This window comes from Sylvia atricapilla, chromosome 5, assembly GCF_009819655.1.
Source record: "Sylvia atricapilla isolate bSylAtr1 chromosome 5, bSylAtr1.pri, whole genome shotgun sequence".
Classification (NCBI taxonomy): domain Eukaryota; kingdom Metazoa; phylum Chordata; class Aves; order Passeriformes; family Sylviidae; genus Sylvia; species Sylvia atricapilla.
This window is the reverse complement of record NC_089144.1, coordinates 46,826,283-46,842,486: the sequence shown is the minus strand read 5'-3', so window position 1 is coordinate 46,842,486 and position 16,204 is coordinate 46,826,283. Positions and strand designations below refer to the sequence as shown.

The window sequence follows — 16,204 nt, the reverse complement described above, 5'->3', positions numbered from 1 at the left end:
GGGATGTAAACTTTTTCCTGTTTCTTTTTGGTCAGATCTATTTGGGGTTAAATTTGAAATTGTGCTATTAGATGCTGGAAAGTAATGGTAATTGCCTCTACAATTCTTCCCAAACTTTTAAAATTTCCTCAGTGGCTTCTATATAAAGAAAGTCTCTGAAGACTTTGTACAAAAGATGTTGCTTAGAACTGTGGGGGCTGTTAGGTTTTGTAACTTATGCTAACTTGAGTAATAGAAGGAGACTTTATTAGAGATTATAATTTTTTTTTTTTTACTCTTTCTGTCTTTAGGAGAAGAAATAATAGCATATAAACCACCTGGCTTCAATTTGATGTATCATCTGTTGAATGAGTCCCCCATGCTGGAACTTTGCCTTAGTTTACTAGAAGAAGGGGTTAAGCAACTTGATACTTATGCTCCCTTTCCTGGTATGTGCCTAGAATTAATTTTTCATGAGAAGTTACAATGTATAGTAAGTAGGATTTAAAGCTAACATTGCATCTCTGTAACTTGATGTTATATCTCTTGCATATAGAAATCATACTTTGGGGGAAGTTTTCCTACTGGTAAACAACTGACAGGTTTTTTTCTTGGTGCAAGGCTTGATAAATGACATTTATGAATGTAGTCTATTTAGCTGCTTCTTTGTATTTCTCATGTTCTTTCTGCGCTGCAGGGAAGAAGCATTTAGAGAAAGCTGTACAGTATTGCCTTGCACTTTTAAACTTAACCCTCCAGAAGGAGAATATTTTTATGGATCTGTTACGGGAGAGCCACCTTTCCCTTATTGTCACACCACTGGAGCAGCTGCTTCAAGGAATCAATCCTCGCACTAAAAAGGCAGATCATGTGGTGAATATCGCTAGGTATGTACAAAGTACTGAGAAGGGAGAAGTTTTGGAGGCACCCAAATGTTTGGATCCTGGATCCATTCACTGGTTTCACTAGCCAGTGCTCCTCTTTACACAGAGCATCTCGTGAATTTTTTTTTTTTTTTTCGGTGAGGGGAGATGTCTTCACAGGTGGTATGATCTGACATTGTCTAGTACAAGATTGGGAACTGTATTTATAGTTTTTCTTTCTGAATTTTCCCCCTCTCATGACTTTGTCATGTATTACCTTATGTTCAGTGATTCCTGTGCATATAATTTCATTTTGCCCCAGACTCTGGTTGTCACAGAGTGGGAAAGTTAAATTAATTTGATTGTTGGCGATGTTTTATAGTATTGTCCATTATTTACTGTATTAAATGCCTGCAAGCAGTTGTTTTAACTTACACAGCAGTCTTTACTGTAGATTTTGGATAAAAAGCATGATAAAAATTCCAGAAAAGGTTGTTATACGTACTCAGCCTACTCATCTCTCCCAATGGAGGAGCATTTGGTGTCTCATATAGAATGAAATTGTTTGAAGCTTTAATGTTATCCTATGTAATTTGATTTGTAAATGTTTTAGTTCAGAATATTAATTTCTTATCCGTGCATTACCATATTGAAAAAGTTAAATTCTCAATAATTTCATTGCTGTAATCTTGTGACTTTGAAGGTATCTTTACCATGGAAACAGCAATCCTGAACTAGCTTTTGAAAGTGCCAAGATTTTGTGCTGTATTTCTGATAATTCCAACATCCAGATAAAACTAGTTGGTGATTTCACACATGATGAGGTAAGTATCTGTTTCTTTGAATTTGGAAAGAGAAACTGATGGAGAAATGCTGAGGCTTCATAATGTTTCTTTAAAGGATAGGTTTCTAGGTCAAGTACATTAAAACTGTATTTTGTTTTATATCTCTCACATATAAAGCATTATAAAACATCTTTTACTGTGGCATTGGAAAAACAATTACTTCATTAATTGAAGAAAATGAAATCATGCATGTTTTCAAGAAGAAAAAGGGCAATATTTTTTGAGATAAGGGAGATCTTTTTTGTGACTTTGTAGTCTTCAATTTGTGAGAATGATTTAGTATATGTAACAATAGTAGAATTTTTTTTCTATTCAGTGGCTAATTGCTAACCTGTTCTTAGGACACCTGTGACTCTAAAAACTCTTGCTTATTAAGTAGGTTGTATAACTTTTGTCTAGAAGTTCTGTCAACTTACATAAAGAGTATTATGAAAAGTATTTGGTTTAGTACTCTTAAAATTGTCTTCATTTCCATCCTTCCATTGTTGAATACAGACTGTTAGCCAGAAGCTGATGGCTGGATTTGTGGAATGTTTAGATAATGAAGATGCTGAAGAATTAATTAATCCAGATGAGGGTATGTAAAAGGCTTCTTAGAATGGCTTAAACAGTTGTCTTTTGCATGAAATGAAATTAAAGAAAGAGGTGTAAAAAGTGCTCTTAAGTCAGGAAACAATATTCCTCTGTTTTCTGTGCAATTGAACCTTTAACAGAATGAAAAGGACCTATGTTTTGTTAAAGTATGTCCACAGTATGATGAGCCAACTCCAAACTGAATCTGTTTTCAGAAGACAAGTATTTGATATTGCTTTGGGTATATTATTTATAGCTGTACTAACAGTAATTTGGAATGTTGTTCTTGTATCTCTTTGCAGTAATATAAGTTGATCCCTCAACGTTCTTGTATTTAACTTGAAGACACTGAAGATTATTCTATCAGATGAATTTTTTACTTCATTAGTCACCATATCTGCTTTTCTTCTTTTTCTGTTCTTTTTCTAATCAAGAGCTGGAGCTGGAAAAGAAGCGGGCACAAATACATCATGAAACAAGGATCCATATTCTGAATCTCCTTATCACCTCTCTTGAGTGCAGTCCTCCCAGCTTAGCTCTGTATCTCTTGGGATTCGAACTAAAGAAACCTGTCAGTACCACAAATCTGCAAGATCCAGGTATGAAGAGGAAAGGTTGATCTGCCATTTAATCAGTTCTGTTAACAACACTGAGAATATTGGGAAATCCATGGGGAAAAGCAGTTCCACTTCAATTTAAGAATGAAACAACAGGCCTTGTTCAAATCCTCAAAAACTACATGAAAAAGATATATTAATACTCAAATGCAGTATTTAAACAACTTTAGGATTTGGTTCTTTGTTTAAGTTGGATTTTGGAACAGACGTGAAGGTAGAATTGTGGGGGAGAATGATAATTTAGAAGTGAAAAGTTAATTTATTTACTATTTAATATAGCATAGTTGTGTCCCTAGTAGAAAGAAGTTGATTTGATGATCCAAGTAGTACCTACATATGACAACGTGTGAACCTACAAAAGAAATTGTCACTTTGAACTAGTTCTGCTTCTTGGTTACTGTTCTGTTCTTCCTCAGACTCCTCTTTAAAACTAGGAAAGAAAACCAGTTTTGCTTTTTAATGTTGTAGAAAAAAATCTTTTAGTACATGTGGCTTCTAATTCTAGTGCTAGGAATATATAAATATAATAATTATATATATATATATATATATATATATGACAATTCAAACTTTAGAAATATCACTCCTGCTGCTTTAAAGTTGAATTGATGAGAATAATAGTGTGTTACTATGTGTCTCGTTTGCCTCCTCAGTTTCTAATTGGTATTTTACTAAAAGAGACTGAGTAAGTTCAGCAGAGATGGTCGGGGAGGTGGATTACTCAGCCTATGAGGAGAAGCTGAGGCAAGTCTGGAAAAAAGAAAGGCTTTGAGGGGACCTAATAGAAATCTTTGAACACCTGCAAAAACATAAATGACAGGATAAAACCAGACTCTTCAGAGGAGTGTGGCAGGAAGATGAGGGGCAGTGGGCATACAATGAAACAAGAGAGACTCAATTTGGATATAGGAGAAATTTTTTCACCAGAGGACAGTGAAGCAGGTTGGTTATAGAGGTCCTGCAGTCTTCAGGTTTGGAAGTTTTCAAGACCCAACTGTCTAAAGCCATGAACAATGATCTGATATCATAGCTAGCAGTAGTTTGATGTTGAGATGTCATGGTGTCTCAATCTGAAATATAAAGTTATTTCTCGACTGTTTTAAAGGATCTTTTATATAAACAAGTTTGAACAAACATTCAATAATTTGATTTTATTTTTTTTGAGAACAATATTTCTCATTGTCTTTAGGTTTGTATTGGATGCTATGGCCCAGCAGTTTTTAATTCTTCATAGTTCTAAATGAAGAGTAGATAGAACCTGAATTTTATTTCTTCAGATATTGTGAAATTCAGTAGTTATACAACACAGGTTGTGTACCTGCACCCACACAATTTTACAGGGTATATCATATTAGGTCAGTGATTAGGAAATCTGTCTCAAAGGTGTGAGAGACCTTGCCCACGTGTTTCAATTATCTTGTTACTAATGTGAAGAAATATTGGCCGCAAGACATTTACCTCAAGATAACAACCTCCTGCTAACGCATAAATTATACGTGTTCAAACAGAGAAGATTATTTCCACTATAAGAACTCTGGTTATTGATGCTTTTGGTGCTTCAGGACCTCTTTCCGTGTTGATTAAAGAATTAATTGGCTAAGGGAAGAATGTAAAAAAGCAGGATTTTGACTTCAGTATTAAAGTCTGTTCCCTATTTCCCTTGGTTGCAGTGGTCAGGTGCCTTTAGGAGAGTTAGTCATATAATGCCCGTATTTGTAAAATAAGACAGGAATTTTTTAAAGCTGTTTTTTAAAATTGTCAAATGGCTTTTCATTTTAAAGTGTAAAAGCAAGAATTCAAATTGATTGACTAGCATCTCAAAAGCCTACAGACTAACTATAAATATTTTCATTAGGTTTTTGCTGAAACACAATTCCTTCTTTGATTTCAAGTAATGGTGATAAAACTTTGCCAGATGTTTTTGCTGCAGCTCTGTGTAGCAGTATAGTGTAGCACAGGGTAGCTGAACAATTTAGGTTCTAGATTTCTGTGTACTTGACCTATATTGGCTATGGAGGAAAGTGAGATCAAGAATGTCAGGGTTTTTTTCTCTTTTCAGGTGTGTTGGGTTGCCCACGGACTTGCCTTCACGCTATTTTGAACATACTGGAGAAAGGTACTGAAACAAGGAACGGACCTACAGCAGTTCGGGAATCTCCCCATCTTGCAGAGCTCTGTTACCAGGTATACAGCATATTTTCTGTTGGCATGTACTGGAAGTAGACTAAATAAAATTAGCTAAAATTCTTGGTTGGTGAACACAGATGGTTGATGACTGATAATGATTTCATTCTTAAAATGAATATGTCAGGTTTTTATATTCATTAAACTCTTTCCATTTTACCTTCTGTTTAAAAAAAAAAATCTTGTAGCATCACAGAATTGAAAGGATCTGCAATTATGTCCGAAACTTGGAATTAGGACATACTTATAAAACTAAACCTAAGTACTTTTGGTCAGGCTTCAAGTCCATGGTAACATATGCCAATTTTTAGGTTTTTTTTAAATTTTGGAAATGTAGCATGACATCAAATAGCATAAAATTCCAACTAAGCCAGTGAAATTCTCTGCTTTATTCTGTAGCCATGAGAGAATGTACATACGTGTGGCTGAGAGGGTCAGGTGGGGAAGACAGCTGAGTTAGACAGATGTCTGAGGTAGTTGATGCTTGCACTTAAATCATAGAATCATATGATTACACACTTGTATGATACTGAAAATCCATGGGTTCTAGAAAGGATTTTAACCATTATTAAAAGCAGAAGGCGATTCTGTAGAAGCAGGGAAAATCTATTACATTTCCTGTCTTGGTGGACATGCAGACAGACTCATTTTCAAGTGAGCTGAACAAACAAGCTCATTTATTGTCATATTGTGAACCAATTGCCACTGTAGTCCTTTAATATAAACATTCAACATCTGTTACAAATAATACATTTAACTTTGAAGAAAGCTGATGGAAAACCTACTGTAAATACTGGTAATAATTGTTTGAGTAGTAGAACAGTATTATGCATCCTTTGATTTGGTGGTTGGTTTGTTTTCAAAATAAATTCCATACATTGATTATCTACTGTTTTTGATTGTCAGGTGATCTATCAGTTGTGTGCATGCTCTGACACTTCAGGGCCAACGATGAGATATCTGAGGACCAGTCAGGATTTCTTATTTACTCAGCTTCAGTACTTGCCATTTTCTATCAAAGGTAATTTTTATGGTCTGATAAGATTGCTCATGCTTTAAATTCAGTGCATCTTTGGACTCCCTAGGAGTGAAAGAAGAAACATAGGTGGCATTATTAAACTGAATTGATTGCAGGCTCTGCTAATTGATTAATTCTGCAAAAATTGAGCTCTCCCTACTTGAGAAGTTCAGATCATTAGTGCCAAACTTTAGGATAAGCATGTTAGCTTTGGAATGCACCAAGTCTCCAGAACCACACCCTAATCTATATTGCAGTTATCATTGTAGTTTTGTTAGATCATGCTACAGGAAAAGAAAAAATTTAAAGAGTGTTATAAAGAACCAAGGGAATATAAGGCTGATGGTTGTAACCACCTGTGTTGCCTGTTTCTTTGAAGGAAGTACTTTTAAGCTAGTAGGTATATATAGTTTTATATTTCAAATTGATATTTCTCAGGTGTCTTAAACTGAATAAATGTTTATCAGGTGCTTGACCATCAGTTTTTTGTTCAATGACAGTAAACTTAGCATTCAAGTTAATTATCCAGCATGTATAAAGTGCTTTAGATGATTCTAATATAACTTAGGAATCTAAATAGATTAATATCAGAAGATTCTAGGATGCCCGTGTTCCAGTCTCACCAATTTTGATTAAAGCTACAGCTCAGTTGGGTAAATGTCTGGTTATTTTCACTGAAATTGTAACCGACCTACTGGCTCATGAAGCACTGCATTCTTCACAATAACTGTTCTAACAGGTTGTATCCAGTTTTGTTGTATATATATATATGCTTATTGCATGTGTGCGTATGATTTGTTTTCAGAATAACCACATGTTCATTTATTGGCTTTTGTCAGATCTCTTGTCTCTTTGTCTCATAAACAATTGGTAAGCAGATAATAACTAAGGACAGCCTCTAAAAGCTTTCTTAAATGAAAAATGTTTTCCTTGAAGTAAGTAATACTATTTATGCTCACTTTTATAACTGTTGCCTTATCCCTGTCCAGAACACGAGATTTCAACACTCAACCAGATGTCTTGGCTAATGAAGACCGCAGCCATAGAAATGCGAGTGACATCGCTGAACCGCCAGCGCTCCCACACACAGAGACTGCTGCATCTGCTGCTCGATGACATGCCTGTGAAACCATACCTGGGTAAGAGGGAGTTATGGTGGGGGTAAATAGGCTGGAATAAACACAGAATTAGAGACTTCAGTTGAGTTATTTTCTTCATAAGCTTGTGACAGTTTATTTGTGGTATCAGCTATGGAATTGCCACTGGAGATATGGGAAGAAATAGGATGGTGGTTGTAGACTCCAAAGCGAAAGAAATCAGGGCATTGTTTTGCTCACTGCTGATAGAAAAATTACAAAGTTTATGAGGTAGGAGGGGGAATATTAAAAAACCCCTAAAATTGTAGAGTAATTTTTTTGAGCTGCTGTTCTGAATTGTTACAATGTAGAGAAGATTGAGAGTCTTCCATAGTAAACGGTTTTAGACAGTTTCTCAGTCTTAATGTCTGTCGTAAGCTCTCAACCCTCTCTTGCTAGAAGATTGTACCTACAGGTCAATTTTGCTTTTAACATTATAGCATCACAAAAGTGATTTACATCCCAATGTGGTGTAAAATGCAATGTTAAATAAAAAGGCAAGATTTCAGAGTTTTAGAACATGGTAGAAGTAAATCAACAAAACCAAAACCAGGTGGCAGTAAAACTCTTTACATGAAGAAAGTAGAACAAATGGAAGATATTTTAACAGGCTACCTGCAGTATGGTGTTTTCCCTTACTTTTGTCAGCCTGAGCACTCAGTTCATCCTTGTGGGGATCTGAGTATGGGAAACTGTGTTCAGATATGCTACACATTTTATGGTGTCCATCCAACTGCATTATTCATACTGGAGAATTGGATGTCTATTTAGGCATTTCGACTATTTTCTGATCTGTATATAATAATTGGATTGCTTTTGTCAGATAAGTATTGTTTTCATTTGATTAACAGTTCAAGGCTACATTGTATTGGAAGACTTTAATGTGAAAGGTTTATTGGTTTATCACTGTGCTATATCTTTCACTATTAATAAAGCGGATCATATATTTCACTTAGATTTGTTTTTTGTGATTTATTTAGTATGTTTTATTACGTTTAGCTGATGGTGAAGGAGGGATGGAAGATGAAAGTCGATCAGTCAGTGGATTTCTCCACTTTGACACTGCTTCCAAAGGTAACCATTATGACTGTTGATTATTTATCAGTGAAGTGTATCTACTCCTGAACAGGCAGGAGGGCCACTGTCAGAAAGGACACTTTGGAAAAGAAAGTAATAGATGTTCTAAATAGCAGCAGTACATGAAACAATTTTGTTTAGTGTGGGAAAAAAATAAATTAAAGAACCTTGATACAGATGGTTAGAGTGAGTGAAAAACACTGGACTGGAAAGGCAGTTTGTAGAGTGTGTCTGTGCAAGGATGAAATGGGAGAGTGGCAATCTATCAAATTTATTGCTAACAGTAGAAGCAATGAGACTGTTGCTAAGCCTGAACATATTTGTATTTTCATGGCAAAGAATAAAAGGCCCACATAAATAAATGAATTCAGATTCCTTATGGTTTCTCAACGAGACACTGCAAGGATTATAATTGAAAACCAGCCTGGTTTCATTTAGGAGAAAAAGTAGTCTTGTGTTTGTAAATATCAGATGACACACATGTACAACAGGAGAACTATAGAGTATAAGATATCTCAAGAATATAAGGCCTTAGAAAATACTTTTAGACCTGTTATATAGATTGATAGCACTTTCTTAAGAAGATTTAATGCTTTCTTTTGAAACTTTGCACATTAAGATAAAGATATAGATTTACAAAGGTAAATTAAGCTCTTTTTGTTAATTTTTTGGTTTCCCCATAATACCTCTGAATACAATTTGAATTGATTTGCATTTCCAGTACGCAGAAAAATCTTAAATATCCTGGATTCAATTGACTTCAGTCAGGACATTCCAGAGCCTTTACAACTGGATTTTTTTGATTGGGCTCAAATTGAGCAAGTCATTGCTAATTGTGAGCACAAGAATGCACGTGGACAAGTGGTCTGCAATGTTAAGGTTAGCATTGGTCTTTGTTTTCAAGTTGCATGTGCTATTTTATATCTTAATTATAATTTAAAAAATCAGTGTGTTAATAATGCTTTGAAACTTGCTTTTGCATAAAGGTGTGTGTTTCATATGTGTATTTCTTTGGTTGCCAGTACACAACTACCTAGCACTACATATGTGTACACAATCACATGTGCGACTTCGTTGTGTACTTCAGTAGTTCTTGGAGGCTTTACTTGAGATTGTGTCATGTTGTGATAATTACTTGACAATGTATTGTAAACAGTGCTGAAAAATTTGTGACGCTACAAAGTGAGTAAAACTTGTTCAAATCCCAGTCCATGTGTTGCATCTGTTACTATGTAGCCATCTCCTAGATGTACAGGAGGTACAAATATATTTCCTGTGTCACTTGTCCTAGTTTTGGCTCAAACACTGCTAATTTTCTTCACAGTAGTTGGTATACTGTTGTGTTTTGGATTTAGGATTTGAGTAATGTTCCTAATACTTTGATCCTTTAGGTTTTCGTGAGCAATATTTACTTAGTTACAGACTTTTCAGCTTCTCAAACCACTCACCAGTGGGTAGGTTGTGGGCACAGGTAGCTGAGAGCAGACACAGCCACAACAGCTGACCTAAACTTGCCAAAGTTCCATACCATATCCTGCTCAGTGTATAAACTAGGGGGAAAGCTGGCTATGGGCTGCTTCTCAGGAACTGGCTGGGCAGTGGTTAGCAGGTAGTGAGTAACTGCATTTGTGCATCCCTTGTTTGTATTAGTTTAAATGTTGTACTATTCCCTCCTGCTTTTCCTTTTCTATTAAACTGTCTTTAACTCAACCCACAAATTTTACTTTATTTTTTCCACCAATTCTCTCCCCTACCCCACCACATAGGGAGTGAGTTGCTGTGTGGTTCTTTACCTACCTGCCAGGTTAAACTATATCATCATAGAGTTTCACTTTAAATTTCAGTATGTTCACAGAGTTCTGGTTGCAGAAGTGAATGCCCTTCAAGGAATGGCAGCAATAGGCCAGAGACCTTTACTAATGGAGGTAAGTACAGAAAAGTTAACTACTGTTTGTTGTTGCTATTGGTGGATTTCATACATTGTCAAGCAGTAGGCTTTACTGTAAAAGACTGTGGATATGAAACCTAGCTTAGAGTTAGTTATTCCTGAAGACAGAAACCCCAAAACTGATAAACTAAGGTACTTCTTGCCATACTGTTCTCTAAGCACCTGTCCTGGAGTCTGTTTTCTTTTTTTCTTTAACCTCTTCCCTCCCCATTAGGGATAACAGTTGCAACTCCCACCCCATTGTACAGAAAGCAGTTACACTCTGAGGTCAAGATTTGCTGTTGATAAGTACAGTGTGTTCATCTTATAGTTAAGATAATTTTGCCTTTCACTCATGGAGAATGCTGATTTATTTCTCCTTTTCTCTACACAGATACAGTTTCAGTGAACTTGGATATTAGTTATTTTCTGAGTTTCCCGCTGTCTTTTAAATTAAGTTGGAATTGGTTAAATGGATGCAAAAGATAAAGGAGAAATGACTCAGACTAAATGGGAAAAAAAAGACACAAATAGTTTTTTAATAGTTGTTTTTGTTTCCATTTAGTGTGCTCGAAAAGAATTTTCATGGTCTTTTTTTTTCCCTATGAGATTGAGACATTCATGATGTTTGTACTGTGAAAAACAGCTCAGAAATGGAATGGGCTACCTTGTTAAACTAGTAATAGCAGCTTGTTTGTAGTAAGCTAAAAACTTAACATTTTGTTCTGAAGACTACTCGTAACAGATAAAATTGTCGTCTTGAAGTCTGTCTTTGCCATGAATTTCTTCTAGCACGTTGTAACTGAGTTTCTTTGTGGCGAGTTTTCAGGAGATCAACACTATCCTGCAGTACATAGTGGAGCGGAACAAGCTGCTGCAATGCCTCCATGCCAAGAGGCATGCTCTGGAGTCTTGGAGACAGCTGGTGGAAATCATACTCACTGCCTGCCCCCAGGATCTCATACAGGCTGAGGACAGGCAGCTGATCATCCGGGATCTGTTGCAGGATGTGCATGACAAGGTAGTGCTCAGCTGAAAATCAACCCTCTCTTTGAACTTTGTTGCCGCATCTTTTGATGTGAAAGTGCTGCAATTCTGATTGTAATCCAAAAAGACTTTGTCTGCCTTTAGTATTCTTTCTAGTTCTCTGATTGAGGCTATGCTGAAGCTGAATCTGCTTTGGACAGAGGGGATACTCTGTATTCTTGCATAGCTACTGTTGAACTGTGAACCATAGATTGAGAGATTTCAGAGGCATTTCAATATCATCCAGCATGATGGTAGTCTGGAAAACGTGTGTGAAAAAGAAACAGCTTGCTTTGATGAGAAACACAGGCAAACTGAAGGCATTTGCCAATTTACTGCATTTAGATGACTCACTGCAAATCCTACTGCTGCTGTTTTTGAAAAATTAAAGAGTTGAATGAAGCTTCATAGTAAAAAACCTAAACATCTTACAATTAGAAGGGCTTTTGGAAGGGTGAGAGTTTGTCTTAAAAGTCTAGAGGTTTTAGTGCTAAGTTATAATTTTTGAGACAGACTAGAGAGTTGCTACTGAGACATCCATTCTAAAAGGCAAAATTTAATGAAGGATCATTGTATTTTTTAGTCTGCTGGAGCATTATTATTTTTTCATCTTATTGCAAGAGTTATGCAGTTTGTAGTTTTGTTTTGAGAAATATATATAAAATGTTATATCTTTTCAAGGAAAAAAAGTAACCTTTTTCAGTGTTTTTGTTACTTCCATTATTTTTTTTTCTGTAGGAGTTACCTAAAAGTTACCGATTTTTAGTGGAGTGCTGATTTTATTTTTTATTTGAACTAAATTAAGCAGGAAACAAGGAAGGCATTCACTAGCTGAAGAAATTTCTTTCCTAAAATCTTTACAAAGAGGAAATTCCCCTCTTAATTTTATGTAACACCTTGGTGAGGACTTCTGTGAAGTTCAGAAAAAAAATTTGTTACTGTATATTGAAAATAATTGAACTACTGTTCAAAATTACTGTATTGCTTGAAAGGGAAGCTCCTTCAGTATTAGTGATAAAGATACCAGATTTACCTTCTAAATAATAGAATGAACAAACTTCTTGTTAGTGTTTTTACACATTGTCTTAATGCTTCTTTGTGCTCAACCCGTTGCGTTTTTTTAAGTAGTGCCTGCACATTTTAATGGTAATAAAATAGCTGTATAGCAAATAAGATACCAGTTGTTCTGTCCCTAGCTTAGGTTTAGATATTTGACTAATAAAGCATCTCAAATGTTAACACATTTCTTCCCTTTCTGCCATCCAAATTTGATAAAAGCCTGCCAGTGATTTATATAAAAAACCCAGAATGCTAATGGTCTTATCAGTTAAAATATGTTCAACTCAGGTTTCTAAACAAGTTTCTGACATTACTGATTTTGATATGTTTTAAATAGTCGTGTTATGAAATCCTTATGCGCACATAAATCAAATAGTTGTGAGAGACTAATTTAATTATTTTAATAACTCATAAAATCAGACACTTTTAAACATTTTTTTTCTTGTGCCTTTGTTTTTTTCTTCTTTCTAACTCTGTATTAAGATCCTTGATGATGATGCAGCTCAGGAGTTGATGCCAGTGGTGGCAGGGGCTGTGTTCACTCTGACTGCCCACCTGAGCCAGTCTGTAAAAACGGAGCAGAAACAGCCGCTTGCACTCCCTATGGCAGGACAGTCCCAATATGTCTTGATGCTGGATGGTTCTTTTACCTCATCACCTGGTTCTGAGAGCATATCCATGGGTTTTGCTTCCATTGGTGACTCCTCTCTCCATATCATCTTAAAAAAGCTGCTGGATTTCATTTTGAAAACAGGTGTGTTGACTTTTGCAACGCGTGTATGTGAATTCCAACTGCCAAGAGTAATAAGATGGGCTGAGCTGCCTTTAGATACTGCAGTGAAAATTTTTTGTTGATCAGTTAGGTGGATCTTAGATGATTAGTTTAAATGTAAGTGATGTTAATAACAAAAAAAATTAGCAAATACTTTTTTAAAAAAATCAGAACAACAAACAGAAGAGACATATGTAAATGACTGTAAAGAGAACTTAATATTGTCATTCTTTTGGAACAGCATAAACTTGTGAATTTACTCATAAATACACTTTTATGCAAACAGTAGAACTTTACCTTAAGGAATCTAGTTGTTTTACTTATTTCTGCAAGCATTGCCCCAGGGAAGTTAAAATAAATGCCTGGAAGATGATGTTATGGAATTTACATTTGTTTGATTTTAGTTGTGAATGTTTCCTGTTAACAGGTGGTGGCTTCCAGAGAGTGAGGACGCACCTTTATGGATCCCTGCTTTATTATTTGCAGATTGCCCAGAGACCAGATGAACCAGACACTTTAGAAACAGGTGTGGTCCAACTGTATTTGAAAAAAAAAACAAAAAACAAACAAACAAACAAACAAAAAACCAACAAAAAATAAGTTGTTATTAAACCTTGGAGGTTACAGTTTCTGCATGCCGAGTTATCTTTGGGAATAGAAAACATCATGCTCCAAGAACCTCTGAAATAAATTGCTTATGCCTTCACATCTTTATGTACACTCGTACCCTAGTGATCCTATTAAAAAAACCCCAAAACAACAGAACAAATTCCGAAGCAAAAAAAGCTCAAAGCACCAACCACACAAAACTCCTCAAACCCCAAGGATTATTTCATACCCCTTCTCTTCCTTTGTCTGAAGAACCCCCTGGGGGGGAACACACAAAGCCTCACACACCCCACCACCATCCCCTCCCAAAAAAGTAAGCCAACCGGAGTTGCTACTTATCTGGGAGTGCTTATGTTAAATATCACATTCTCTCTGTGAATGGCTAAAATACTTGAATTGTTATTGTTTCTAATAATTATTTAGAGCTCAGACAAGGATTGAGAAAAAAATCTTGGGGCTAGTACCTGCATCCAGACCTGTGTTTTGAGCTACAGTAGTGAAAGAAAAAAGGACAACCTATGGATTTGTTACAAGCCCTTTGAAATGTATGACTGACTTTGGTTTTATTCTCTCCCATTTAAATCACCTTGTTAACTTAGCTCAGACTGAATGCTTTGGTCCCTGTGAAAGTCCATCAAATCCTAGGATGGTTTGGGTTGGAAGAGACCTTTTAAATGATCTCATTCTAATCCCTGACATGGACAGGTACACCACGCCAGGTTGCTCGTCCAACCTGGCCTTGAACACTTCCAATTTTAGGTCTATTAGTTTATCTGTGTAACAAGTACTGAACATTGGAATTATTTTAAGCAGACTGTTTACAAGGATGATGTATCTGTACAGGCCCACACTTTTTGCTGTGGCTGGTCTGTGTAATATTTAAGGAAGGGTAAATTTGTCAAACATTCGCAGTTCATTTAAAGACCCTTGACCATTGTTTGAGGCATTTTTGTTGCATGGTGTAGAGAGAGTGCCCTGAAGGATGTAGCATCAGCTGTAGCTAAGCTAATTCTAAGGTGACTATCTTTTTGTTTGTTCCATTTTTTTGTTTGCTTTTTACAGCTAAAAAATCTATGTGGGAACATTTGACAGCTCCTGAAGATGTGTTTAGTAAATTGCAACGAGAAAACATGGCAACTATTGAGAGTTATGGGGCAGCTCTGATGGAGGTGGTCTGTCGTGATGCTTGTGATGGCCATGAGATAGGCCGGGTAAATGAATCTATTCTTTTAAAACTACTGTTCTGTTTGTTTTAAAGTGCATCATCTGTGCAGAGATGGGAAGTTTCATGTGGTAGAACTAGAACATTTCTGTAGATACTGGATCTGTTTCATGTTTCTGTCCTCCCACGCATCCTTCAAGTTGCTGAAAGTAGAGCCATACATGCATATTAATTTTTTTCTCAACAAGGGTATGTGTCATATTGCTTAAAAATAAGAGTAGAAAGCTCTGCTGAAAAAGATGTAGGCAAGGACCTCTGTGACAGTTATTTTTTAGTATTTTTAAGTAATAGACTTACATTGGGAAAATGTGACATGGCAAAGTAATTTCTGATAGTAGTCAGTAGCTGAGAATCTAGTCAGAAGGCAAACTAGTTTTAAATAGTAATTGTGCTTGAGGCAATACTTCATTAAAATATTTTGCCTTAGTTATTGGTCAACAATATCTGTAATGTTTTTTAAAAGAATAGTAGAGAAAGGTAATTGGCTCATACTAGAGTCAAAAAATCTCAAATATTTTTCACATAAATGATTGCAATCGTAGTGAAGAAAAGCATTCTGCTTAGAAGAAGCTGTGTAGCATTTCACGTTTCTACATGTTTATTAAAAATCTCATTGATCTTATAGATTTAATTCTGGTTTTGTTTATTTTTCTTCCCTCATTCCAGATGCTGGCATTGGCTTTACTTGATCACATTGTTTCAGTAGACAAGCAGCAGCAGTGGCTGTTGTATCTCTCGAATAGTGGCTACCTGAAGGTCCTTGTGGATAGCCTGGCAGATGATGATCTGGCTCTTCAGAGCTTGCTCACACCTCAGCCCCCTTTGCTTAAGGCACTGTACACCTATGAGTCTAAAATGGTAACAGTACTTTAGAAATCATTTTGTGTTACGGTGTTTTGGATTGTCCTTTGTAGTAAAAGTTGTTTGTCTACACTTTGCATTGCTTGTACTCAGAGATACTGTAAGGAAGCTTTCCTGTCTGACCATTCAAAAGCACCATGGCAGTCACACTTGCACCACCAGAGATTTCAACTGCTGGGACCAAAGCCCCTTAGCAGCAAGCAGCTCTACTGACCGATGCGTGCCCCACTTGACTCCCTACCCTCACCACACTCACATACTCAGACCAGGTTTCCTTACTGCTTTGACCCCAGTTACCCCGGGCAGTCTCAAACATCTGATTTAATCATGGTTCACATGATTTAATCATGGTGCACCAACAGAATAAGAGCTCGAGCTGGTGCCTCTGAGGAGGGACCCTGAATAAAGGAACACCTGGGTTTTATACCCTCAGCAG

General features: G+C 36.2%; 1 protein-coding gene across 1 annotated transcript in view; it reads left to right on the top strand.

The window, feature by feature from the left end:
* NUP205 (nucleoporin 205) overlaps nucleotides 1-16,204 on the top strand; it is a 45,281-nt gene that overhangs the window by 20,051 nt on the left and 9,026 nt on the right. Inside the window, exons 17-32 of the mRNA XM_066319371.1 lie at nucleotides 291-428; nucleotides 677-866; nucleotides 1,546-1,666; nucleotides 2,183-2,264; nucleotides 2,695-2,859; nucleotides 4,937-5,061; nucleotides 5,968-6,082; nucleotides 7,069-7,218; nucleotides 8,215-8,289; nucleotides 9,014-9,171; nucleotides 10,137-10,217; nucleotides 11,049-11,240; nucleotides 12,788-13,058; nucleotides 13,504-13,602; nucleotides 14,748-14,896; nucleotides 15,574-15,765. Of these exons, the coding sequence (XP_066175468.1) occupies nucleotides 291-428; nucleotides 677-866; nucleotides 1,546-1,666; nucleotides 2,183-2,264; nucleotides 2,695-2,859; nucleotides 4,937-5,061; nucleotides 5,968-6,082; nucleotides 7,069-7,218; nucleotides 8,215-8,289; nucleotides 9,014-9,171; nucleotides 10,137-10,217; nucleotides 11,049-11,240; nucleotides 12,788-13,058; nucleotides 13,504-13,602; nucleotides 14,748-14,896; nucleotides 15,574-15,765 (2,303 nt within the window). The remainder of the gene's footprint in view (nucleotides 1-290; nucleotides 429-676; nucleotides 867-1,545; nucleotides 1,667-2,182; nucleotides 2,265-2,694; nucleotides 2,860-4,936; nucleotides 5,062-5,967; nucleotides 6,083-7,068; nucleotides 7,219-8,214; nucleotides 8,290-9,013; nucleotides 9,172-10,136; nucleotides 10,218-11,048; nucleotides 11,241-12,787; nucleotides 13,059-13,503; nucleotides 13,603-14,747; nucleotides 14,897-15,573; nucleotides 15,766-16,204) is intronic.